This window comes from Megalobrama amblycephala, linkage group LG2, assembly GCF_018812025.1.
Source record: "Megalobrama amblycephala isolate DHTTF-2021 linkage group LG2, ASM1881202v1, whole genome shotgun sequence".
NCBI lineage: Eukaryota > Metazoa > Chordata > Actinopteri > Cypriniformes > Xenocyprididae > Megalobrama > Megalobrama amblycephala.
This window is the reverse complement of record NC_063045.1, coordinates 9199937-9227751: the sequence shown is the minus strand read 5'-3', so window position 1 is coordinate 9227751 and position 27815 is coordinate 9199937. Positions and strand designations below refer to the sequence as shown.

Sequence of the window (27815 nt, the reverse complement as noted above, 5' to 3'; positions counted from 1 at the left end):
GGAATGTTTTCATCAAAAACCTTAATTTCTTTTCGACTGAAGAAAGACAGACATGAACATCTTGGATGACATGGGGGTGAGTAAATTATCAGGAAATTTTAATTTGAAAGTGAAATAATCCTTTAAATGATAATAGCGTTCGTATATTGCACCACATCGCAACCAGTTGCATTCACAACCTCACGAAATACACTTGACACTGGTTTGAGCATCAATACAAGATAATCTTTATTATAACACATGGGCTAATAGAGAAATACAACATTTGGTCCATTAAAGAAAAGAATGAAAAACAAGATTGTAAAGATATAAAATCAATGCAAATGCATGACTTTAAGAAAACAACAAAATGCAGTTAAAACTTAAACTACCTAGAATGTTAAAGTCTTTAGCACTTGACTTCTAAACGCTTTAAAGTACTCGACTGGAAGAACCCATGGCCTATCTGCAGCGCATCTATAAAATATTAAAACACTTGATAGTTTTCCCAGACGTCTTGTAGATAGCCATGGCCAGTTAGTACTTGCATTGGCAGGTTTTTCATATTGTTCTTTGAGACTGACAAGTCGACTATGATAAAAATTAATCAAATGAACCAATAAACCATAAAGGCAATTCTCCAAATATATTAATACATATCACAGAGAGGTTGGAGTGGAAGTACTTTACAGTCCAGGATGAAGCTTGTGACCAAAAGATCTATAATCAAACAGGTCAATCAGCAGTACATCTAATCTTGTAGATCTAAAACGACAATTGAACAGATGAGTTCTGAAAAAGTCTTATTTACTGAGCATTGCAGAAAACGTTAACCAGGGAGCTCTCACTTTTAACGCCAACGGACTTGGTCAAAGGAACTTCCTCCGAATAGGCTAATTCATCTTCACAGAGCTGAGGTACTAAACTACATCATTATCCATCATCTATGCTTAACTAGACTAGATCTTCATAAAGTTCATATTATGAGAACATTAAAATAATCAAAGACAATATCGATAATTTTGAAAATAAACAACGACCCCTCCAAAAAAGTAACTGTTTTTGATATGCCAATAAGGACAGTGGCAAATGGGCTCAAACATTAGCATGTCTAAGAGCATTCATAAGACTTCTGCTTGGAATTTAGTAGTTGTTAATAAAAATATCCAACAAAGTCTGTCAGTTTGGTTGGGAAACTACATTTTCAAATCACTTTGAAAATGTCCAGTTGCATGGGAAGCTTCAATCAGGTAAAAACAAGGGTGACAGCAGAATTTCAAGGGGTGTTAGTTTGGTGGAGTCAACAAAAATAAGATAATTTCTGTATAAGGGGTCATTCCTGGGCAGCTACAGCAGGACAGCACAATATAAACTGTAATATAACTGTAGTGATCAGCATCTGCAGTACAGAGCAGCAGGAAATTCGCTGCCCAGAAACCCCTACGGTCCTGTGTCGTAACGGCTGCAAGCTTGCTTATGTGTTTCGAATGCCAAGAGCCTGTTCCAGCTCCTGTCTCCTTTGCTGAACCTGAGAGAATGAGAATGTGTGAGAAATGTCAATAAAAACGAGCGACTTCCTATGTAACTTTTACGATTTTAAACAATATAATTCACAGTGGCTAAATAAGGTAACTGCAAAGTATAGAGCATTACCTTTGAATAGAAATAACGGCACACGGCCTCCTGAGCCCAAGGCTGGTAGTAGAACTCGGCTCTCCTCTCCTCCTCTGGGTTTCCTACCACATCCGTCATAGTCTGCAAGGACACCGAATTCAGACAGCATCAGCAGAATATGACAAAACGGTTACTGATTAATGGCTTTTGTCTGGAGCAACACACTTTCAGAAACTTGCACAATATTCAATCCCAAGGAAATACATGCAACTGCTGTCTAACAGATGATGGTACATTTTTTGACTGATAAATTACACTTGAGCAAACGGATGCAGCTTTATTTCTCCTGGCTATTTAGAAATGCACCATCCCATACAAATGCCTCTATAGCAACCTCCCAACCCCCAAAGTCTTTACACATCCAGTCAGTCCACTAACCAAAACTCAGCAAAGCAAACACACAGATGGAGAAAGACTACAGCTCCGGGCGAAGGTTAAACAACCTCTTCCGACTAGCAAATTTAGTGCAAGCGTGTATGAAAACTACAGGTTGTATGAAATAAAATGGAGCTTCCAACTTCACCTGTCCACAAAAGCATGGTAATTTTTATGCTACCAGGACCAAAAAGTATGGTAATAAGAAGTTTTTTAGATTCTGCTACTTAAAGTTAATATGTTTGCACAGGTATTGCAGTATTTGCCCTCACCTTCAAGTCTCTGCACTGCGACTGGAGCCAGTCGTTGATGAAACCCTGCGGGTCTCGTGCAAAGCTCAACATGAACTCCCTTTGAGTCTTCAACTGGTTAATAGTTTCAATGGTCTCATGGATCTGAGGGAACAAGCAAACATGTGTGAGGGATCATGTTTAACATTTTAATTACACAACAATTAGTTCTGCTTCACTACTTTGGATTGTAATAAAATATTAACTTTGTTATTGAACTGCAGTATGAGAGCAATCACACTCAATCTTGCCAAACATCATTGAGGTTTTATTGTAGTCTGAGCTTTCATTAACACAAACTGTCACAAAATACAAAGTTCAAACATTGACTGTGAAGGACAGAGATTTGGACTGTTGCAAACTAACTAGTGAGCCAACTGGGTCAAAGGGGAATAACCAAAAAGAAGGGGAAAAAAAGCTCAAATGTATGTGTGTGAAAGTTCACAGCACTATTTACTCAAATCTGATTAGAAATCAATAATGCTTAAGCCTATAAACACTAGAGGTTGCCAATATGGATTTTTCCAATGCCTGATCCTAATATATAATACAAATTCTTGAGAACAAAAAAACACATTTGGGGAAATTTTTGAAAACAGATAATCAACATTAAACAAACTTCATCCCTAAATCTTCACTATAAATTACTTTTTTTTTAATTTATATATAAATAAACTTTTAAAGAGGGAATGAAAGGTAGTGAACTTTCACTCAAAGCTGATTTATTTTGCAGACTGAACAAATTCACAATCTCTCATGCAAAAAAACATGATTACATCAAGCATGTAGTAACCGTGGCAACAATGTAACCATGGTGAGTCCGGTTGCAATCCCTGAAGTGGTTTCTAGACTACTAAAGTCTCTCAGCAAACAGGGAGGAATAAAAATTAAACATGCAAGGCTCAACATTAAGGATTTTTTCTACTGGCCCAGTCAGGGCAGTGGTTCAAATTTTTAGTTGCCCTGCCAAAATGTTCTCTTGCCCCACAACAAAATATTAATAAAGTAAAAGAAAAGAAAATGGGCCTATAAAATAAGCCTTGTTATCATGGAATATCAGGCTGATATTTGGACAAAAACAGTGCTCTGTTTATTATTGACTATATTAAATTATGTAAATATGAAAAATATACAGGGTCATTTTTGCCCCTTATCTTGAATTATGGGGCATTCTAAATGCATTTTAGTAGACAATCATACAGTGAAAGCGTACACTAAATATGCACGCACACTAGTCTAACTTACTAGACAACATCACGTAGTTCATGCGTGCACTCAGTCACAGTGGGTGTTTTGTTTTGGTAAAGTGAGGGACATACTCGATAATTTCAGATCGTTAAATCAACAATTATATATCATCAATGATATCATAATCGCAAACCCTACAGCAACGTTCCGTCTACTGTCCCGAGCGTCGTTTACACTGGCCCCTGGCCATCAGGCAGTCCTTATTGTCGAGCCCTGACAAGAAAAGAGCTGATGGAAAGCAGGACCCTTTTTCCTGGACCACTCCCTGTCTTTTATCCACAACAAAACCGCTCAAAAACATGCAGACCTGTGTGTTGCCAAGAGTCACTTATTTGCAGCAGACAAGCACAGGATGTGCCACAAAGCAACGTCGCTGATCTTCAGAGTGAACGAGAACAGAAGCGTTCTCCCCTGTGGTGATGTGCCGAGCACTTTGAAGGACTGTTTTCCAGCCAGAACAAAGACGCAACTTTGGAGCTCTCGCCCACACGCAAAACTTTCCTACCTTGTTGTCGAGGCCTGCGATCTCCTGCTGACTGGCAGTGGACAGCAGGAAAGAATTCATCTGGGTCTTCAGGGTGTCATCCACCTCCACGTCTATATCGTAGCACGCCGTCTTCTTCTGATCGTTGGGATCCACACTGAGACACAAACGATGTTCAGACATTACGTCACAGATGAGGAAGAAAACGGTTTTGAATAGCATAACATTGCCGGCAGTTACCTTATGACGTGGTTGATGATGATTGGCTCGGGAGGCATCAGTAGTGCATGTAGCCGCTGAGGGATCTCAGAGAACTTCATCCTCTGGGTTTCAAAGATCTAAAAACGAGGAAAACCAGAAATAATTGGATTTCAAAGATCTAGAAAGAGGAGAACTGACAATTATTGGGTTTCAAAGACCCCATTTACATTTTAGTCGATCGGATCACAAGTAGATGAGGGAGACACATTCCCGTTTACACCTGGTGTTTTAATGTAAATTCACAAATTCAATTTTTTTTTTTTTTTTTTTAAGATCTTTCGATCATAATAGATGAAATAAGCTCACGACATTTACATATGAACATGACCAGAGACAACAAAAATCAGCAGCTTTCATTTCTGCTCTGACAGCCTTAAAGGCCTTTGCACACTGAGTCCGAAATTTTCGCATGCGTTTTTTCGTATTCGCAATCCTAAAAATTTGTCACGCACAGAGACCTTGCACACTTCGTCCGATGCGTATTAATGAATGCGTTGCGGGAAAAAACACAAACAAAAAAAAAAAACAATACAAAATGAAGTCTTCAAGCAGTGAGCACGATTAGTTGTCTCCTCTCTTCTTAAAAAGAAAATATTGGGTCCATTCAATCCCGAGATTGCATAGAGAGAAAGGAGAATTCACCTCATCAAGGAGCTGCGGGATTATCCGAGCGTTTCAAAGTTTACTTCAGGATGTCAGTGGCTCTGTTTGATGCTTTACTACTGGCACAATCTGTCTTTATATTCGGTCTCTTTGTATTCCTCACGTTGTTAAGTCATTCAGTGCTGCCGTTTTGTGCTGTAGACGACGTGGATCAACTTGTCAGATGGCATTCTGGATTTTTGCATTCGCGTACGGTGGCTCTGAATTGTCAAAACGTCTCTCAAAATGCGTGCCACGGATGCAAAAAACGCAGAAAATTGAACCTGATCCGAATATTTTTTTGACGGACGAAAGTTTCGGAGGCAGTGTGCAAACGCGATTGACATAATGTGAGGTCGAATTTATTTTTTAACGTGCGAAAGTGTTTATGCTTTAGATTAGTAGGTGGATAGCAAGCGGTTTTAGTAGCTGTTCAAACATATTCAACCACATGAGCATTTCCACTACAAAAGCAATCCGGTCAAATGCATTTTCAACTACCTCTGGAAGCGGTCGAAAGTGGACAAGCTCAGAACGTTTAGACTCCATTTACACCTGTATTTAGTGTCGTCTACTTGTGATCCAGTCAACAAAACGCATTTTAATACCAGGTGTAAACAGGCCCACAGATATAGAATGAGAACCAATAACTATTAAATGTATTTTGATAACTATTCAAAATATTTCAAAGATTTAAAATGAGAAGAACGGTCAACTATTGGGTTTCAAAGAACTGAATAAGAATAACTGTCAGTTCCTATTTAGAAACTGTTCAAAAGGTATCAGCATCAGAAATTCATCTTTCTCCAGAGTCATGACTATTCAGTGCTACAGAAACTGAGAACTACATAAACTGAGAAATGTGAGAACAGAAGGCCACCTTCTGGATTTAAAAGAACAAGAAGAACCAACAATTATTCCTTAAAATTTACGTGAAGCACTTTATCCAATCAAACGCATATTGAACAGGAATAAGGTCTACTACAAACAACTAGTTTTTGTTCAACTTCCTGAAGTCATACAAAAGTTAAATGCATTTTTAACTAATTACTTGGTGTTTATTAAAATGGGGTGCCATTTTTGAGCAGCAGTCTAGAAATGTGATAGTCCATTTCAAATGTATTATTAGCCTTTAAATGTCACATAAAACTGCTTTCCATTGGCTCAGATGGTCAATTTTCCTGTCTATTAGGGCATTTCCAGTATAAGACTGCATTCAGCAATTCACCTGAGGTTACAGTCATCTAATAACCTATGGTTACAGGGTTAAAAGCATTAAAAGACTCCATAGTTTGTTACCTGCTGGAGGTATTTGTCACAGTTGATGAACTCTCGTTCATGAGGGTCCTGAAGTTTGTGGGTCTTCACATACTGCCACAGAGCCTGAATGATCACGGGTCGAGTCTGAGTGTGGATCCCCAGCAACCGGGCCAGCCTGGGGTCCAACTTAAACTGAGGGGGCTAGAAAGAGATTGATGCGTCACATTTACTCAAAATAGTACTGAATGAAATTCAAAGACAATATAATCCAGCAGAGACATTTATCAGTGTGAGATGGCACCACCTGCTGGTGCTTTCTCAGGATCAACAGGGGCTATGTTTGGAATAGCATACTATATGCATCATCACCTGGTAGTCCAGCATGAGCAGTACAGTACAGCGGACCCCAACATCTCCGGGCCTCTTCACCTGAAATCCGTCAGTCTCCTGAGTCGTGGCTGTTCGGTGCCACTGAAATCAAGACAAAGAAACTGAAATGACTGACAACTGGCACAAAAGTGACAACAAAAAGGATCTAGTGGATAGGACATCAGTGAACTGTGTTTAAAGTAATACAACTGAGAAATGCACTTTTATGAATCTCACCTCCACCAAATGATTGTCCGGTCCATACAAGTCTTTATCCAACTCAATCACTAAAGACTTGAAAAAAGAAGAAAACTTCCTCTTCTGCTTGGTGGCTTCATACTTTGACACAGCAGTCTGAGGAGGAGGAGAGAAAATTAAGAGCTTTCAGAAATAACCTAAAGTCATTAAAGAGTTTGACTCGAAAGCCTCACTTACGTCTTCAAGAAGTCGTCCCTCCACACGCAGCTCCCAAGACGCAACGGTACCCTCGCCGTCCTCTGCGTCGGGTTTGGCAGGATTGAAGGTGTTGGAGATAAATATCCGTAGTTTTCTTTTTTGCTGCACAGAGCAAACAGACATTGAGTGACACCTTTCAATCAAATATAGTTCAAGCACATAAACGAAGGAAGCTCAGCCACAATTTTGTTCTTCTAAATGAAGTACGTGATCAAAATATATCCAGAACAACGTTGGTAAATAATCTGCATGTACCTTGATGGGTCTTTTGAGAGCTTCCTGAATATCGAGTCGTTTGCGCATAATTGTCTGGTCAAGTTTCCTCTCAAACGCCAGCAGGTCCATGTACGCCTGAGACTCGGGAACAAGTTCTCTGATCTAAAATAAGAAAAATAAGATGTTCTAAATAGCTTTTTAAACCATATCTGTCAAGCTGTTTTCATCACAATCAGCCACATTTTTAGTTGTTCAGTCTTTGAGCTCAATTTCTTAAACTGATACAAACAAGGTTTTTTAAATTTGCATGGGTAGAAAAAGTATACAGGGGAAAAAAGCAAGCCAATCACACAAAAATGCAAAAAACGTGTTTATTGAGGCAATCTACTTGTAAAACTAGTGGCATAATTTGTGCAGTACATCTTGAATGGTTTAAAGCAGGGGTGTGTCCTGGTCCTGGAGGGCCACTGTCCTGCAGAGTTTAACCCCAATTAAACACACCCGAACCAGCTAATCGAGGTCTTACAAGGCATACTAGACCCTCCAGGACCAGGATTGGACACCCCTGGTTTAAAGACTATTCAGACTTATTTGAGGAGTTAAAAATAACAGATTTCATGGACACTTACTCTTTGAGGTAGGATTTTATCAGCCATTTTCTTCTTCTTGGCACTAAAATGAAAAACAGCACTAGCAATGAGTTCAATTAAGTTACTGATAATTTCAGTTACTGACAAAATCAAGTGTAAACTGGACTTACTGTTGGTTGCGATTCTGTTGCTGGACCTGCTGGATCTGATTTGGCGCCGGTCGCTTGCGGGACGGGTCCATGACTGGCATGCCAGGACGGGACACCGGACTGGCCCCGTAACCTGGGGGCCCCATGGAGGGTCCCTGAGGGGTCATACGACTGGCTGGAGGCATTCCTGGTCTCTGCAAAGGTAGGAATGAAGGACGGTTATCCGAATGGAAGACGACCGTGAGATCTGCTGATTCAATGTGATTTCACTTCTTTTTTTGGCTTGCTATTTATAGAGCAATATGAGAAACTGTGCAGCCATAAATATATTTGTTGAATAAAAGTTAAAGTTGCTGAAATTAAACATTTTATAGAGTTCTTAAATTAATGGATTTTATATTGGGGTAATAAAAAGGGAAACCACAGTAAATAGTAAACCACTGAAAAATTTTTGTATTATTTTGATACAGTTGTAATAACAGCAGCATTTCTCTGGCTGAAGGACGGTTCGCCTCTTGTTGTAAATGTCAAGGGCCAAACATTGGAGTCTATTCATGCTGGGAAAGGGCAAAAGTCTCAAGTGCTGAATAAAACGCTCCTGTCACTCCTCTGCATTGTGTTTATGTTCCTTTAAGTGAATCAAACAACCTTGAATCTCAACTCAAACAATTAGAGATTGCAAACTGCATTGTGGAAAAATGCAAAAACTATGCTTTTCTCCAAAATAAAAGAGTATGTGTTCAACATTTTACTGAAGGATGTATACAAACAAGAAAAACAGCAAAACAAAACCTAATATATCCTTGAATGCAAGACAGCCAGCACAAATTCTCCACATATTTTTTCCTAATTGTAAAACTTGTGACTGTTTATAATTCTTGACTAACCGGTGATGGAGAGCCAGTGTTGCTCAAAACTGTGTGCTTATTGTTCTTTAGATCATGCATATTGTAATTGTTCATGTGGGGTTTTACTGTTTTATTTCCTGTTAGAGGAGTGGGCCTAACCTCTAGGGAAGTGCACACCCTGGGAGGAGGGGAATGCTCATTTTAACAAATTTAGGAAATATATCAGTAGTGCAAATGACAATGTTGTATTTTTTTGATTGTTTTTAAACTTGTCTTAACTACTATTTAGGGAACTGCCTGAAATATATAGAAAGTCAAGGGTTAATTTTACAGAAAATTGTATGTGTGGTTTAAGGGTGTTTACAAGTGAGGCAGGGGAACAGAGAGTGGAGCTTAAAACAAAGGTTGTTATTACCGCTTGAGCATGAGAAACTTCTGTCTCCAACAAAGGAAGTTGGTGCTCTTTTTTTTTTTAGGATAATTTTTGTAACCTTTGTTTTTATTTTTGCTCTTATACATCGTTTTATGGACCTTTTTGCACTTCCTTGTATTAATCTTCTTCTGGGAATGACCTTTAATCGGACGCCTGGTGTGATTCTCCTTGTGTCCGCTCAGGTCAACTATCACACAACTCCAGTGATGGGCAGTAACTAGTCACAGTAATATTACTTTTTGTTATAACTAGTAATGTAACCAATTACTAATATGATTTTAGTAATAATATTACAATTACCATCCATAAAACAGTTACTTAGTAAATTTCATTGTCTCAGCCCCTACCCATTTGAAATCCAACAATCCAATAATTTTCACAACTCAAACGGGCACATGAAGTCACCAGTGCAGCGGGAGAGCTTGGAATATGGAAAAGCTTACATTCAGCTGATGGAAATATTGCCATTAAATTCATTTTTTCAGAAGAAAAGATGATCTGAACACCTTGTGTAAGTTGTGGCATTACACTTGGGTAAAGTTGGTTTTATATTCGCACATTCGGACTTCTGATAAATTCAGACTTTCCAATAAATGTGCAATAAATTAATGTTTGCGAATTTTAAGCAGCGACATGATATTGACAACCAACGATTGTCAACTTACAACATTTTTCACAGTCGATCAAAATAGGCAAGTATTGTTTTAATGGCATATTTACTTGTGAATGTCCACTGAATGTCCAATGTAGTGTGATTAACAAGGCTATTGAATACGGATGTCCGAATGTGTGAATATAAAACCAACTTTACCCAAGTCATTTACGTGACCCTAAAAGAGCTTTTTGAATGGATGAGTCACAATATTGAAGCACACAAACACGGTTTAATAAAATAAGTGTCACTAATCACCTGACTCTTTATACAGATGCTCATTAAAGCTTAAGATGCTCTTAGGAACATTTCAAATCATGCTGAGAACACAATTCCCAAATTCATGTTCATTTTTCAATTAAACTTTTCACTTGAATTGTTTGCTGGTAGTATAATGGAAAAAAATATATATTCGACTGAGGAAAAAAACTCAAAAAGCATTTCCACTGGTGTTCTCAGGCACATTGCATGCATAATATATTAACATCAACATAAACACACTGACCATCAATGCAGCCAAACCCATGAGATGATGCTCTTGTAGGCCCCAGCAACACAAACCCCAGTGTTTATGCGGGAAACTCCCCGTACATCATCAAAACTAACTGCTGATTCATTTTCTTTTGTTAATTTAATTGAAACTCACAAAAATAATCTGGTTTATTGATCAGAAGCATATGAAGTTTGATGCTTTGCAGTGACCTACTCAAAGCAACACCAGTGCACGCGCGCATAATAATACAATGTATTCTAATTTGAACACTTTTATTTACTTAATTTCAAAACATTCAGAATGTTTGGTGAATTGAATAAACCCACGAATCCTGCATGCAGACATTCAAACAAACCCCCTGCGACTAGGTTCGGCTGCTTCTTTGTTCTCCTCGCGCCTTACCGGGTATCCAGGCATCGGTGATCGATACATATGGTTCTGCGGGCCGCCGGGTCCCATCCGTCCCGAGGGCGTACCGGGACCCATACCGGGCCCTGCACCGGCTACTGGAGGTCCGGGTCCCAATGGAGCTCCGCCGCCTCCGGGTGTCGCAGGCTGAAAACCACTACGCGCCGCCATCTTCTCCGCGAGCCGCAAACGGAGCACCACCGGTATGATGTGAACGAGTATCGCGAGAGTTGAAGAGCAGCAACTACGAGTAGTCTCGCGAGATGTGCAGTGATCCCGCTTTCGCAGTGACGACATTTGATGAATATTTATATCGTTCTATTATCTGATGATGATCTATATTTCAGTTAAAGAAGATGAAAATAAAAATGCAATTTATTCATAATATGATGGCATTTATTAATCATAAACATTTTGTATTTAATAATACAAATGGTAATCAGGAATGAAAGGCTTTAATGTTGACTCTTGTGGTTTTGTAAACGAAAGAGGCTACAAAAACTCATGGTTTGAAATTAAAAACGTAAAAAAAAAAGAAAAAAAGAAAAGAAAAGATGAATGCAAAAGTGAGCATTTATTGACGCGTGGCCCAAATGGATGGGAATAAATTCACACTACATCCGAAAGAGGGAGACAAACACCCATAAACAGTCATTAGGCTTTTAAGAGATGGACTAACAACTCTGATATCAAAATAAAGCATTATCATCAAACAGGATTGACATTTTCTTATTACTTTGTGCTTCATCATTTTTGAATTTAGATATTAGATATAGTTATAAATAAAAACACAACATGAAAAGAGAACAGTTATAGAGAATTAAGAGAAAGGGTCAAAGGTCATCATCTATTGCAGTTACATGAATGAAACATCACACACATGAATGAAACATCACATGGCTTTTAAAAATCGGTCCCAGAATCAAATCATATCCAGGCAGAAGTCAAGCATCTCTCTCTATGTCCTTCATTTTGACATTTGGGCTGACGTCCTAATGCACAGATTTATACACACACACAGTGGCTCATATAAGCACTCACTGCGGTTGATTAAGAGGGCCGAGCGGCTTCCTGTCGACTGAGCCAGAGTCCATAAGTCACACATCATTGGTCACAAACACTCTGATGATATCATTAAACTCTTTCCCATTAGCGCACTCTAAAATCAATGCCTTAATTTGCTGTGCAAATATATGTGTATGAGGTGTGATGTATTCCTGGTCAAATGTTTCCATGGAGACTATAGAGAAAAAACTGACCTTTGCAGACCTAAAAAACACATTTGTAAAATTCACTAATATTTCTAGCCTCTGGGAATCTTTCAGATGAGTTACACACTGACACTTGTAAAAGTACAGCTCTCGAAAAAAACAAGTAACATGCATGTTTGTCATCATTATAAATGTGAACAGCCGTTTGAAAGCTTTTATTGATTGCATGTGCTGACAGGAACTTGAGCTAATCTTGTGCTGTTAGTTACAGCACAGCCGTAAGAAACAGGAATAGAATATCTGCTTCATCTAATTAGGAAATAACACACAGGCTTTACATTTCAGCTGCCTTCATTCTCTCCCATCTCATTTACCTTTCATTCTCCCTTCTATTTTGATAAAATATGTTTTATGTAAGCAATGAGGTACTCGAGGCTAGTGCTGTATGGTGAATAAGTCGCAGCTGAAGGGTGTTGTTATGTTAAATTTAACATTGTTGGTAAAAACTGAGTTGTTGCATTTTAAATGTGAAATAATTTTAATTATATATAGTCAGTGAAATATTTATCAGTATGTATTCACCTTTGCTGAAGCATTGTCTGTTTTTTTGCAACTTTTAGTCTTAAAATGTCTTAAACATTTTACAATATTAAGCCTTAAAGGTCAAATAGTAAATAATTTATTGATGGGTCTTAATTATAACAATGAACATTAGCGTGTTATTTCAGAAATACTGATGTCTAAAGAGAAAGCCTTTTTACCTGTCCCTCTTTCTGTGGAATAAAGTCCTGCTCAGATGTGTTACAGTAGCTGGTTTCTGTCTAAACAAATGGAAACTTAAACTTTAATGGTTCCTGCAATAATGTGGTAAATTACCCATCATATTCCTACCTAAATGTAACATCTGCACTGGACAAAAGATTTAGCACTGCCTTGTATGCTTAACTTGAACAAGAAAAAGATATTGAGAATATGAAATAAATGTCATAAAAACCATCAAATTGAACTTTCTGAACGCATTGTTACAACACTAATTTTGTTTTTAAACAAATTATAAGCAAACTGTTTGTGTTTCTTGAAAATTATTGCTTTAATTAATTTTTTTGCCAGATAGAACCGTATAATTCCAAGCGAAAAGTGTTTTGAAGGTTCTATCTGCGTTTGACCCGTTCCAAAAATCCCCATTTACAGGTTTGAGAGGATTTTGATATTGCATATATACATTTAGGGTCCCTGTTATTTTCATGTTTGAAAGAAACTTATAGTTTCACCATATAGTTTTTGCTATATGGAATGCAAAAACTTTGAAGCTCAATATCTCAAAACTGCTCAGAATTCAGATAGAACCTTTTAATTCCAAGTGGACGAAATATTAAAGCCAGAAATATGTATCAATGCAACTTTCATGAACTAAGTTTTCACTAAAAGCTTTCCTTCCACCGGAAGAAATAGTCCCTGACCGTGAACAGCAACAGAAGTTACATTATTACGCCATTAGATGGCAGCAAAGACTGTCTTTATGAGTGTGTCAGTCAGTAGCAATGACTTTTATATTAAAGGTCCCGTTCTTCGTGATCCCATGTTTCAAACTTTAGTTAGTGTGTAATGTTGTTGTTAGAGTATAAATAAAATCTGTAAAATTTTAAAGCTCAAAGTTCAATGCCAAGCGAGATATTTTATTTAACAGAAGTCGCCTACATCGAACGGTCAGTTTGGACTACATCCCTCTACTTCCTTCTTTAATGACGTCACTAAAACAGTTTTTTGACTAACCTCCGCCCACAGGAATACACAAGAGTTGCGTTTGTAGAGTGTGTTTGTCGCCATGTCGTCGAAACGCTGTTATTTTCATCCCGCAGTCCAATCACCGGGTCTGATTCCGGCTCAAATTGATAGGGTAAAATTAAAGACATGTTTACAATAACACTGAGCGCGTGCATCTCCACGTTATGGTAAGAGGCGTGACCTTTCCGGGCAAGGAGCGCTAAGCTGCTGTCGAATCACAACACAGGAACCGCTGGCACAATCAGAACTCGTTACGTATTTCTGAAGGAGGGACTTCATAGAACAAGGAAGTCATCAGCCCGTTTTTATGACAGTGGAAACAGCGGTATACAGATAAGTAAATTATGTGAAAAATACTGTGTTTTTTTTACACGCGAAACATGAACACATGTTATATTGCACACTATAAACACAATCAAAGCTTCAAAAAAACACGAAAAACGGGACCTTTAAAAAGACTGAATTGTTGTGAACAAGGAACAAATGGTTTGACTAGCGCTGTCAGTCACGGGAAAACCCCTTAATTGTTAAAAGGACAAGATATTGCAGCGGACATTTAAACTGATTTTTTATTATGACCATAGGACTGACCTGAAGGAAAATGCTAAATCTGATTGCAGGTAATAAACTCGTTCACTCGATCTCTTTCTCACAGTACTCTTCTACATAATATAGTAAGCTTCAATGAACAATATCAATTGAGAATATACAGTTTACGTTGCTAAGAGTGGTTGCTAAGGTTGTTGTGTAGTGATACACAGAACCATTGGGTGAAGCGGTCATATCCGTGTTTTATCGTGAATGAAACACAGCTATTGACTAATCAGAATCAAGGACAGGAAATGTCCGTTTTATAATGTTACTGAGACTTCATATTCTGAGTGAACAAGAGATCAGATATTTCTTTGGATGCTGAGAGTGTTTGTACTATATAACAGGTGGCCTGCTTGACACCCACACTTCTGATCAACAAACACAAATATGAACATCAAATATATTTTCACATATAGCTGTTTAACAACCCCTTGTCAAGATTCACCAAAATCAAGGTAAATATTTTCAGTTGAGGCTCTGATTCAGTTTAAGGAAAGGACCAGGCAAAGACTATAGAATAACACAAGACGTGTCAATCGTATTGCTTTGAATGGGAGAAAGTGTAACGCGCAATGTGGCGGAATAAGTCCCGCCTTCTAAATAAGAGCCAATCGCCGACTGGTAAAGTCATCGCGTCACTGCAGCAGCCGTTAGAAGCACCGGTTTCTATAGAAACAGTCAGACGCGCGCCTCTGAAACATGGCAGAAGAGACGCGCATTTAGGTCTGCGCATGCGCATTAGCTTGATCCAGCCTAAAAAATACATTTTTTTTGTCATGATTCAAGCGTTTGGAGATTTCATTGGTGATTTCAAATATGAAATGTAATCGTAAGGTTGGCGAACAGTTTTGGAGAATTTGATGTTTCCCCATTCAAAGAGATAGGGCATGATTCCCAGGATGCCCGAGAGGCGTTTCAAAGATGGCCGCCGAGTGAAATGACTTGTCTTAAAGGGACTTTGGACCTGGTCAAAGCTATCAACACTTCACTCAAGAAATAAAGCCATATTTTTGCTGCTCTACTCATAACAGACCACAGGTCAATAGATTTATTATAGCCAGCTCAAAAATATGCTTAATTGTCAATGACTGAAAAAATGTTGCTAACAGTGACAAGTGAATGAAGGTCAAAGTTCAGTTCTCTCAGACATTTTAATATGTTGATGAGTCTTAAACCGATTCTGTGGCCATGTTATTGCCATATTTCACAATAACAAAATATGAGATTCCAGCAGCTGATATAATCTGGTTATTATTTTATGTATATTGAAAATGACATAAATCACATAACGCACCTTAATAAAACTACACTGACTGACCCACAAACCCCCCTTTTTTTGTAGGTAATGATTCTGCAAATCCTACATTATGAGACAAGCAGACTCAACTCTCATGTGTGACATGAGAACAAATCCTTATTTTTTAATACACACACACACACACACACACACACACACACACACACACACAGATAATTACAATATTAAAATGACATATTTAACCAACGACATGGTTCATTTTTCCCAGTTTGCGCCCTTTCACTGGTTTGCGATTAATGTTGAGTCAGAATTGGCTATTTAATTGATTATCACGTCTTTAACATATCATTACTGAAGTAAAAATATTCCTCATGTTATGTTCATACAATTTATGATCATTATTGGGAGTTACATCGAGTTTTTTCCACGTTCATAATAGCTCTGCAACTAAATATCCAATCTGATCATAAACTGCCTGTAGATGCCGATGAGATCAAGATTCGGGAGAACATTTCCGAAAAAACATATAATTCATAGCTGAGCCATTCCACCAAATGGGTGACATTTCTTTCCCCTGGACATTGTGTCTATAAATATGCATGAAAATTAACTCTAAAATACGTTTGATTATTAAGCAAAGTGTCCTGAACATTAATCTAACTGTAAATTTAAAGTATATAATTTAGAACATTAATAAAAACTACTGAGAACACCAAAAAAAAAAAAAACATCATTTGTTGTATGTCCCAGCTATATAAACCTAAACTTTATCATGAAACATAATCACTAAAATCTTTCAGAAATCTTTTTTTTGCATTGTTGTGTGACTCCATATACCATATATGCTTAAACATTTTTCATAAGAAATCCATTGTATTTTAAATAAAATACACATTTTAATCATGTCCCCGTGTTTTCACTCAGTCCTGCTATCCTCACACATCGCCCCTCTAAAAACTTGGATCATTCCACAAGACACATTTTCAACAGGAAGTTGCATCATCTGGATCTTCTGAAGGCCATGAGAAGACCAAAAGTAAGTCCTCTCATTTTAATTTCTGTATATTTGATGAAATTTTAACTGACTGAGAAGGTCAATCTCAACGTACTATCCAGTTACCTAAATTATTTCCTAGATGTTATTTATTTATAAACATACATTAACTTTAGGTAAGTCACTAGAATTTGTGTTCTCATGCTATTAGTGTACGCCATGTGGCCATGTCATGTATTTGATCATTTCTTGTTACATTCAGTCCTGTTACTCATATGAAAAGTAACAGGAGTGAGTAGAGTCCTCTGTTTTGTTGATTTAATAGTGTGAATATTAGTTGATATATTACTATTAACCTGTTTTATGAGTTTTACAGTTGAATTAATTAAATTATAGACATTTAGGATTAGTTTTACAATGTACCACCATGAACTGACTTAAACCTTTTGACTTTGTCTTTCTTATCTTTTGTAGAAAATGGAGAGAACCCATACTATGCAGGTGCCGAAACACACCCACAACCCTCTGTATTTACCCCCTTTTTGACTCTCCTTCCCTCTCTCTCCCTCCCTTTCTCTTCTCCTTCTTTCTCTTTCCACCTCCTTCGCTGTGAAGTAATACAAGCACATAGTACATCCCTTCAACACAGAAATCTCATGCACACACACCTATGTACACTCTCTCTCTCTCTCTCTCTCACACACACACACACACACACACACACACACACACACACACACACACACACACACACACACACACACACACACACACACACACACACACACACACACACACACATATGGACACTCATTCTTGTAATAAACACTTTCTTGAGGTGAATACAAAATGAATTAACTGACATGCTTTTAAACATGCTTTTTAAATGGCACTTGAGTTTTGGTAACAGGACTGAGAAAAAACATGCATCCAATTTCTGCTTAGAAACCTTGTAAAAAATGAAATAAAGTAACCTGAGATTGACCAATACACACAATTAAATATGTGTAGTATTAGATTCAGTGTTGAAAAATAAAGTTTAATTTCGAAGAGTTACAACAAGCAAATGTCACCCATTCAGTGGAATGGCTCAGCTATGTTGCTGTCACTCATGACACCTATTTTTATCCTCAGAATCACTGTATTGCCGTTATCTCAAGCAGTTAATGCTGCTCAGTATCGCTGGCCTGCATTTTTTTTACACTTACTGAATATGTAAGAGAGCTACAGATTACATAAAAGAGATTCAGGAGAAATCCACATTGGCCAACCTTTGAGGTATGATTCACTCGACTGTGAGTAACTTACCTTCGCTATAACCTTTACACCAACATATGTGCCAGTGAAGAATGATGCAGGGCTCAGGTGCGTGTGGTAATAGTTTTTCTTTTTTCCTGTTGTTTGTTCACATATTTGTTCCTGTTAGCTAAATCTGAAATGTTAAGAATTTTGCTGCCTGTGAACAGAGTTTAAGATTTTGTAGTTTTACCATCTTGTAGTTCTCCACAAAACTATTACTGATGAATCTGACATGCAATCGGTGATAGATGCTTCACACAGACAGATGCTGGACTTTCTAAATATAATGATATATGCAAAACTGGCATGAAAGCGAATTAAAGTCTCTCCAGTCGAGCTGGTTAAAAAGCTGCAGTCTCTGGAGTTATTATTAATCCTCTCAAAGAGCGCGATGACACTCTTATCAGTGACGAACGGCTGCAGCTTTTAATTGTGCCATGAGATCTGACAGGATAAATTGGCACAAGGGCAGAAACTCCTGACAGTTGCATTATGGGAAATGAATAGTAACTCATTTTCAATGAGCGAGTACCAGTGTGATGAACTCAAAGAGACTCGGAGGGTACTTCAATTTTCACAGTTTCAAATGATGTGAAAAATTAAGTGACACTGCTAATGTGATAATACTTTATAGGAATGTAGCACCTATAAGGTGACAAGGATTAGTGTCAGTCTACTCAATTATTCACATATATCTATCGCAAACTATAAAACGTGTGATGTTTAGCCTGGAGGAAGTCGATGTTGTTCCACATTGGACAGAATCTCCTTTTTGTGTACCATGGTATGATTGTGTTTTTATGGACATGGTGCCATGTTTTTAACATGGGGTATTCTTAGACCTCCTTAGTTGTACAAGGGGTAAAGGCTGATTTATACTGCTGCGTCAGACCTACGCCGGAGCCTCTGTGTTGTAGACTATGCGTTGGTTTTCATTTCTGCATCATTGTCGACATGCAACATGCAGACCACTAATAGGCAGCTGCTGTCATGTTGAGTATCAAGGCAAAAGCCGAAGAAGAAGCATCTTGTCTTGTACATTGTCAGAGAAGCTTCAGCAATAATGGCGGCAAATAGGCAACAACTTTTGTTGCAGTTTGACGGCACGTGTCCCCTGAAACAGAGCACATTTCCACTCCTATGGAATTTGAAAATGCTTGCTCTTCTCTATGCAAGTTGTTTGACCTGAGGGAGGGGTTCTAGCAGACCAATCACAGCGCTTGCGGCCCATGTAGAATTGACGCGTAGGCTACGGCGTACACTTGAGACAGAAGTAGAAATTAGCCTTTATGGGCATTTTTAGAAAATAAACCATGCATGATGTACACTTTAGAGCTTTTCATACTGCACTTAACCCCGGGTTATCATCGTTCTAAACACTGCTTTTAACCCCAGGTAAAGAAGCGTTTCACACTTGTAATTTAGATGTGGGGTTAACACCACCTTTTAAGGCTTATTTATACTTCTGCGACAAGTGTCAAGTGTATGTCAGGCTCTTCAAAAATGTAACAACACGTCTATTCTATGTGGACCGCAAGTGCTAGAACCCCTCCCTCAGGTCAAACAGCTGGTGCGGAGCAAGCGGAGAAGAGTGAGCAGAGAAGAGCGAGCATTTTCAACTTCCATAAGAAAGAAAATACGCTGTTTCAGGGGACATGTAACTGCAACAAAAACGGCAACAAAAGTCGTTGCCTATTTGCCAGGGATATGTAAAGTGGGAGGAGTTTGATCTAGATCCAGGGGGAGGAGACAAATAGGTTAAGGGATATGTAAAGTGGGAGGAGTTGGATCTAGATTCAGGGGGCGGAGACGGGTAGGTTAAGGGATATGTAAAGTGGGAGGAGTTGGATCTAGATCCAGGGGTTAGAGACGGGTAGGTTAAGGGATATGTAAATTGGGATGAGTTGGATCTAGATCCAGGGGGGTGGAGACGGCTAGGTTAAAGGATATGTAAATTGGGAGGAGTTGGATCTAGATTCAGGGGGCGGAGACGGGTAGGTTAAGGGATATGTAAAGTGGGAGGAGTTGGATCTAGATCCAGGGGGGCAGAGACGGTTAGGTTATGGGATATGTAAAGTGGGAGGAGTTGGATCTAGATCCAGGGGTTAGAGACGGGTAGGTTAAGGGATATGTAAATTGGGATGAGTTGGATCTAGATCCAGGGGGATGGAGACGGCTAGGTTAAAGGATATGTAAAGTGGGAGGAGTTGGATCTAGATCCAGGGGGCGGAGACGGTTAGGTTAAAGGATATGTAAAGTGGGAGGAGTTGGATCTAGATCCAGGGGGATGGAGACGGCTAGGTTAAAGGATATGTAAAGTGGGAGGAGTTGGATCTAGATCCAGGGGGCGGAGACGGTTAGGTTAAAGGATATGTAAAGTGGGAGGAGTTGGATCTAGATCCAGGGGGATGGAGACGGCTAGGTTAAAGGATATGTAAAGTGGGAGGAGTTGGATCTAGATCCAGGGGGCGGAGACGGTTAGGTTAAAGGATATGTAAAGTGGGAGGAGTTGGATCTAGATCCAGGGGGCGGAGACGGTTAGGTTAAAGGATATGTAAATTGGGAGGAGTTGGATCTAGATCCAGGGGGCGGAGACGGTTAAGTTAAGGGATATGTAAATTGGGAGGAGTTGGATCTAGATCCAGGGGGCAGAGACGGTTAGGTTAAAGGATATGTAAAGTGGGAGGAGTTGGATCTAGATCCAGGGGGCAGAGACGGTTAGGTTAAAGGATATGTAAAGTGGGAGGAGTTGGATCTAGATCCAGGGGGCGGAGACGGTTAGGTTAAAGGATATGTAAATTCAGGGAGGAGTTGGATCTAGATCCAGGGGGGTGGAGACGGGTAGGTTAAGGGATATGTAAATTGGGAGGAGTTGGATCTAGATCCAGGGGGGTGGAGATGGTTAGGTTAAGGGATATGTAAAGTGGGAGGAGTTGGATCTAGATCCAGGGGGCGGAGACGGTTAAGTTAAGGGATATGTAAATTGGGAGGAGTTGGATCTTGATCCAGGGGGCGGAGACGGTTAGGTTAAGGGATATGTAAAGTGGGAGGAGTTGGATCTAGATCCAGTGGTTAGAGATGGGTAGATTAAGGGATATGTAAAGTTGGGTATAAATGAAAACAGATGCATAGCCTACGGCACAGACGCTCCAGTGTAGGTTCGAAGCCGAAGTATAAATCAGCCTTTACCCGGGGTTATGGTTATTGCTTTTCCAGTGCCAAACCTGTATGGTGTGAAACGATGCGGTGTTATAATTCTTAGAAACCGACAACCAATCACATGCCTTATATTCACGTGCTTTGTCGTTTCTTTTCCTATCATACACAGTCGTTTCTGTGTATGATAGGTAAAATGTCAAACGGCGATGGAAAAACGCAACAATTGGAGTGAAGAGACCGTTTCATTCTTACCTTTATATTCACTCAGAAAAACTTGATTACAGTCAGATTACAGTCAGCAATGTGTAATATGATGACGCGCAATGCTCGTCTTTATGTTTAAGCCTTTATGTAAACAGGTCGCGTACTGTGAATATTCAGATAAGGACTTTAACCCAGGGTTTAGAAATGTGCAGTGTGAAACGGTAGCTTATGAATACCCAGGATTAACTGTTAACCCCGGGTATAGAATGAGCAGTGTGAAACGTGAATAAAGACCAGGGTTCAGAATCCAGGGTTTAGAATGACCCAGGGTTAACTATTTCAAATGTGAAAAGCCCTTTTGAAATAGTACACCATTTAGGTAACATTTGAATACTATTTTTTTAATGTATGTCTATGATGATGACGCACAAAATCTTTTGCATACTATTCAGGATGGATAGTTTGCTAATTTGATGTAACCTTAGAAGGATATTGGTTCCAAACCCTGAACAAATTGTGCATTCACAAGAGTAGCAGCTGTGGTGAATCAAGAATAAATGCATCTTTCCAAATGTATATATTTGATGCATTTGTAGGACAAGAAGGAACGTCTCAAAGGTACTAGTGTTGCACTACAAGATCCTCATTAGAATGCACTGACTGTTGGGGCTGAAGTCGTTGGCAGTCTTCCCTGCATCTGCCAGAGAAGCTCCCATATCAACACAGAGACGACAGTAGGAAATGACATTCATCAATCATTTGTGATGTTCTCCACTTCCTTTAAACAAACAGAGCATATGCTAGACCACCACGAGGGCCGATCGAAAGCCTGCGGGTGACTTTGGACAATGCAGTCCAGTTAAATGCAAACTGTTATTTATATTTAATAATGGTTCAGATGCCAGTAGGCTACTTTAATACACATCTTCCAGAGAAGAGTCAGGTTGGATGTCCTCTGATGAACTTGTCTAATGCCTGGATTTTTCCCTTAATCCTCCAGGGTTTGATCTATCAGCTCATGCACTCATGCCGTGTTTCCTGATACCGTCTGATGCCCATGAACATTGCCTTCATCTTTCATCTCTCTGTTTCTACTTTCCATAATGTAGGTTCAAAATTAATTCTACCTGCTGTTTGAATTCATGAATAGTTTTGAGGTAAGTGAACATTAAGGCTGGGAATTGGGAACCACTTGAAATTCAAAACCATTTTTATTCCATTTTTTTTTTAAAGAATACGGCAGCTGAATAATTTCCATGATGTCCAGTTCTCTTAAGGTCTGCGTTCTCCTGCTGATGCAAGCGAAAAATTGTACTAAAATACTGTAAAAGTGCTTCTCCAATTTTGAATCTTAAAGGGATAGTTCACCCAAAAATGAAAATTTGATGTTTATCTGCTTACCTCCAGGACATCCAAGATGTAGGTGACTTTGTTTCTTCAGTAGAACACAAATGATGATTTTTAACTCCAACCGTTGCAGTCTGTCAGTCTTATAATGCGTGTCAATGGTAACACAATTTATAAGAGTCAAAAAACATGCATAGACAAATCCAAACTGAACCCTGTGGCTCGTGACAACACATTGAAGTCCTAAGACAAGAAACGATCGGTTTGTGCGAGAAACCGAACAGTATTTCTATAATTTTTTTTTACCTCTAATACACCACTATGTCCAACTGTGTTCAGCATTCGCTTAGTAAGGTCTGATCGCGCTCTGACAACGGCAGTGATGTCTAGCACTCATTGAAGTATACGCGCGAGACATCACTGCCGTTGACAACGGTTGAGTTAAAAATCATCATTTGTGTTCTACTGAAGAAACAAAGTCACCTACACCTTGGATGCACTGGGGGTAAGCAGATAAACATCAAATTTTCATTTTTGGGTGAACTATCCCATTAAGCATAATGGTTAAAGCTAGGTTGCAGTCTAGTATAATTCAGTAACATAGATGAATCCAGAAGAATTATGACTCTAATCTCCCACTTCTGATGTTAAGCATGAACAAAGCTGAACAAAATTACAGTGAGACATTTGTAAAATTATGAATGATATTTATTATACCTTCATAGATAAATAGAACAGCCTATTATCTGCCGACTGCACTATCAGGCAATATGTATGTTTGTAGTAAAAAATGAAAACAAAGGAAAGTTTACCAGAGTAATAATGAATCTGCTGATTATCATGATAACACTGATAAGAATATTTTATCATTCTTTAACATCACCTTTACATATCGGTGGTCTTATTTGTGCTTTGATATGAAGTTTGCGACATTAACAAATACGTCTCGCAAGTACAGAATTCAAATAAACAATAATAAGTTGTTAAATGCACAGTTAAATTTTCATCAACAATCAAAATAAAGACAGAACAACAGTCTCACATGAACAAACACACATGCACACATACACACGCACAACTAGAATAGTTAGCGTTCATGACTGGAATCTCGTACGAGCCATTGGTCTGGTCCACCTAACAATACAAACTCTTTGGTTTGTTACATTCTTGATCCTGGAAAGTTTTTCATCCAGAAACAGACCAGCAACATCGTGCAAATGATGAAAGATTCGTCACGCACATTCATGTTCAGTCACACCTTCATGCACACATAATCATGTATTCATACACCAGCCCTAAAAGTATTTGGGCACTTAAAGGTTTAGTTCACTTCAGAATTAAAATTTCCTGATAATTTACTCACCCCCATGTCATCCAAGATGTTTCACGTCTTTCTTTATTCAGTCGAAAAGAAATTAAGGTTTTTGAGGATAACATTCCAGGATTATTCTCAATATACTGGACTTCAACAGGGTTCAATGTGTTGAAGGTCCAAATTGCAGTTTCAGTGCAGCTTCAAAGGGCTCTACATGATCCCAACTGAGGAATAAGGGTCTTGTCTAGTGAAACGATCTGTCGTTTTCTATAAAATATAAAAAATTATTTACTTTTTAACCACATATGCTCATCTTGCACTAGCTCTGTGATGCGCCACACATTACATAATCACGTTGGAAAGGTCACACGTGATGTAGGTGGAAGTAACACGGTAGGAAGAAAAATCTGATTTTATCCTCCAACTTCAAAATCATCCAAAATCGTTTTTACCTTTTTTTGTAAAGGCCGTTTGACTTAGTCTTTGTGTGTTTGCCTACGTCACGCGTGACCTTTCCAACATGATTACGTAATGCATGGCGCATCGCAGAGCTAGTGCAAGACGAGCATTTGTGGTTAAAGTATTATATTTTATGTATTTTGATATATATATTTTTTTAGAAAATTACCTATCGTTTCACTAGATAAGACACTTATTCCTCGTCTGGGATCGTGTAGAGCTCTCTGAAGCTGCACTGAAACTGTAATTTGGACCTTCAACCCGTTGGTAACTGCTGAAGTCCACTATATGGAGAAAAATCCTGGAATGTTTTCCTCAAAAACCTTAATTTCTTTTCGACTGAAGAAAGACAGACATGAACATGTTGGATGACATGGGGGTGAGTAAATTATCAGGGAATTTTTATTCTGAAGTGAACTAATCCTTTAAGTCACACTTACAAATGTCTGAATATCATTTAATTGGCCAAAAAAATATCAAATAAAGTGTAAAAACATTTGACAAAAAGTTTGTTTCTTAAACAAGAGGAAAGAGAGGAAAGTGTTAAAAGACAGAGGAAAAAGAAAACAGTATTAAATTTGAAGAACTTCAGGAGAATCCACTAAAAAACACCTGCTGATTCAAATACAAGTAAAGAGAAATCAAACTGCAGCATTTGAGATGCGCAACTGCTTTCTAATGCAACCATTTGCCCACATTTGTAAGAGTAACTTGAGTCAGAGTCCTGCAACGGGTCGAGTACCCGCATAAAAGTGGCTAAAACGGATGGATTGTGACATTCCTAAAATTCACGGGCAGGGATGCGGGCGGATAATTAACTCCTTGCGGGCGGGTAGTAGCGCGGATGAAAAATATGTGCAATATTTGCATGTCTAAATTACCATTACACATACGCAACAACGATATGACATTTGACCCATCACGTCACCACCACTGCGACAGTGCGACTTTTGTTGATGCTTCTCGTAGGTGGAGCAAGCGTTGCAGGAGTAGCTATGGATGAAGTAAAAGTAAAGTTGGTGAGTGGAGTATATAAAATTGTTGACAACGAGTCTTTAAAGGCAAAATCGGATGTGTGGAGAAAGTGTGGTGTAATACGAGATCAGGAAAATAACATCATAAGCGGCTTTGCGGCTTGAAAAACATGCCATAAAGTTTTGAATGGCGCAAAACAAATCGCACTTTAGCCTGTTTCATTAGCCCATTCATGACGCTGTTGTGATGGTGAGAGAGGTGCGAGATAAAAAATAAAGCACTGATTTTAGTGTGTGTGATATATCGCGGGCACGGATCGGGTAACGGGCCAAATATTAACGGGTCTGGGCGGGTGCGGATTTAATTTTGATATTATCACGGGTGACGGGTCGGATCTGGTGCTGAACTTTGTGGGTACGGGTCTCCAAAAATGGACCCGTGCAGGACTCTAACTTGAGTGTCAAAAAATCTTTTGGGGCCACTGTATCCTTTTGAGGACTTTCCATTCACATCAACTGTTTATCAAATATGCTAATTATACTAGACTAATCCTAAACGTAAAATAAAACTTTTTGGCATTTTTAGATATGAATTTATACATTTTTTTTTTAGTTTCTTTTTGAACCGTTGTATCATTGTAGAGATGTTCTTACAAGGTGCTTTTGTCATCTACCTATTCTTCTGGGGTCACAGAGAAATTTCATCCCCACAAGAACAGCAAAACCTGCAGACGCACACATATACACACAAAAACAAACTTTACACCATCTTCCAACACCTGTATATAATTGAGGCAAACTTGGCGATAGTAATAATGAAATCTAAATAAAAATAAAAACATGCACAGGACGACCAGCATGCATTTACAAGATGAGACCTGTAACACAATGTCATATGGAACCCAAACCCTCCACTGTCCCTAAACCCCCCATGACGCATGTAATGGTCACCTTGTTCGGGAAGTTACATTCTCGTGAGATACACTGAGACTGAATCGATCCAGCAGATGGACTAATGAGGCTACATACAGTGAATAAGCGCTATATTTATCTACTGATCTACGTAAGCCACTGGTCTGAAGACAGTTTAGAGCCGGTACTATGTACACAAAAGGCATCAGGGTCCAGCTGCGAGAAGCTATTCGATGTCCGAGTCAAATTATGTGTAATTTGGCGTGGGGAAATCGCTCCACATTTACGAGGCTTCGAGGAGTTTTGTTTTTGAGGCAGTATTTCCTTTAAATGTTCAAAAAACATTAAAAGTTTTGCACATTTCCATGTAACATGTTAGTGAAAATGCACTTTGTTGATTGGTACCATTCCTCTGTTGTCAGGTTATATATCTCAGGACATGGTGGTTTTCCCGTGTGCAGCAGATCCAGAAGGATTCTCTGTAATGTCCGGTTGTGAATGGAGTCCGTACTGATGTGATCGGCTTTGGTTGTTCTCTGTCAGACAGGCTGCTCTCGCTTTAAGCTCAGCAGGTGAAGTCTTCGAAGTTCCCCTGGCCAGGATGGTGAGGTAGCATGTTGGCTGGGTAGGTTGACGGGGTACGAAGATTGTCACAGGGAGCCTGAGAGGAAACAGATAATCAGAATCTGCACTGTATAAACTAAATACTTCCTACGAGGCAGTTTTGAACCCTGTATTTTTTGAGAATAATACACGAAACATTAAACAGGATGCAGCAGTAACTATTAGGGGTGAGACGAGATCTTGTGCCGTGAGATCTTGTGATGTTAAAATGTGACGAGATTTCTCGAAAAGCTGTCTTTGCATGAGGGTGAAATTGACCCTTTGCCGGGAGTTTGACTGACAAGCGATCTAACCAATCAGAACGCCGCATCCGCCATTTTGTCCGACAAAGCAGCCAGTAGTTAGAAGATTAACCTCGGTGGAGTTAAACTTGAAAAATTGTGTATATTGACGTCTTTCCACGTTTGAAACAACATTCATTGTCATGTTCATTCATGTTTATTTGATGTTATAAATGAACTAGTAGGAAGAGATGATCGGTTTACGAGCCTCTTGAGCTGAGGCGCTACATCAATCTGTCACGACCATGGTCACGACACATTAAGGAGCCACAAAACGGTTTTTATTGTTTGAATTTCTTTAATAACTACACAGTTTGAAAGCTGGAACTTTGTTTAATATTATAAGTAACCTGCTTTGTCTTGTCTGTCGACGTGTTGTCAGTGTCCTCTTTGCTCCACGATGTATTTTTCACTGCGTGTGGTGTGAAAGCGCCACGGCTTGTCGGACAAAGCAACAGTAACTAAGGGGGACGGGTCTTTGCGAAGGGTCAATTAGCATGGCATATGCCACATTAACATTACATTACAGCACCCACCACCTCCACTGTCGTTTTGCTTTTTTCAATAGAAAT

The 27815-nt window shown here is 39.0% G+C and overlaps 2 protein-coding genes and 1 long non-coding RNA gene across 6 annotated transcripts in view; 1 reads left to right on the top strand and 2 right to left on the bottom strand.

Moving 5' to 3' along the window:
- Positions 1-203: 203 nt before the first annotated feature.
- Positions 204-11107, bottom strand: smarcd1 (SWI/SNF related, matrix associated, actin dependent regulator of chromatin, subfamily d, member 1). Its single transcript, XM_048182462.1, has 13 exons — positions 10822-11107; positions 8015-8187; positions 7884-7926; positions 7294-7416; positions 7018-7140; positions 6820-6936; positions 6583-6684; positions 6253-6414; positions 4291-4388; positions 4072-4207; positions 2301-2423; positions 1633-1734; positions 204-1507 (listed from the first exon to the last, which is right to left on the bottom strand). Exons 1-13 carry the CDS (start codon positions 10996-10998, stop codon positions 1454-1456), a joined length of 1533 nt encoding a protein of 510 aa, XP_048038419.1. The 5' UTR covers positions 10999-11107; the 3' UTR covers positions 204-1453.
- Positions 2058-2727, top strand: LOC125263473. Its single transcript, XR_007183818.1, has 2 exons — positions 2058-2193; positions 2279-2727. It is a non-coding gene; the product is annotated as an uncharacterized LOC125263473 (long non-coding RNA).
- A 15084-nt stretch (positions 11108-26191) lies between the features above and the next one.
- Positions 26192-27815, bottom strand: part of asic1b (acid-sensing (proton-gated) ion channel 1b) — a 210925-nt gene continuing 209301 nt past the window's right edge. For all 4 annotated transcript variants that reach the window (XM_048182459.1, XM_048182460.1, XM_048182461.1 and 1 more), the window contains one exon: positions 26192-26999. In XM_048182459.1, the coding sequence (XP_048038416.1) occupies positions 26904-26999 (96 nt within the window). In that variant the 3' untranslated portion in view covers positions 26192-26903. The remainder of the gene's footprint in view (positions 27000-27815) is intronic.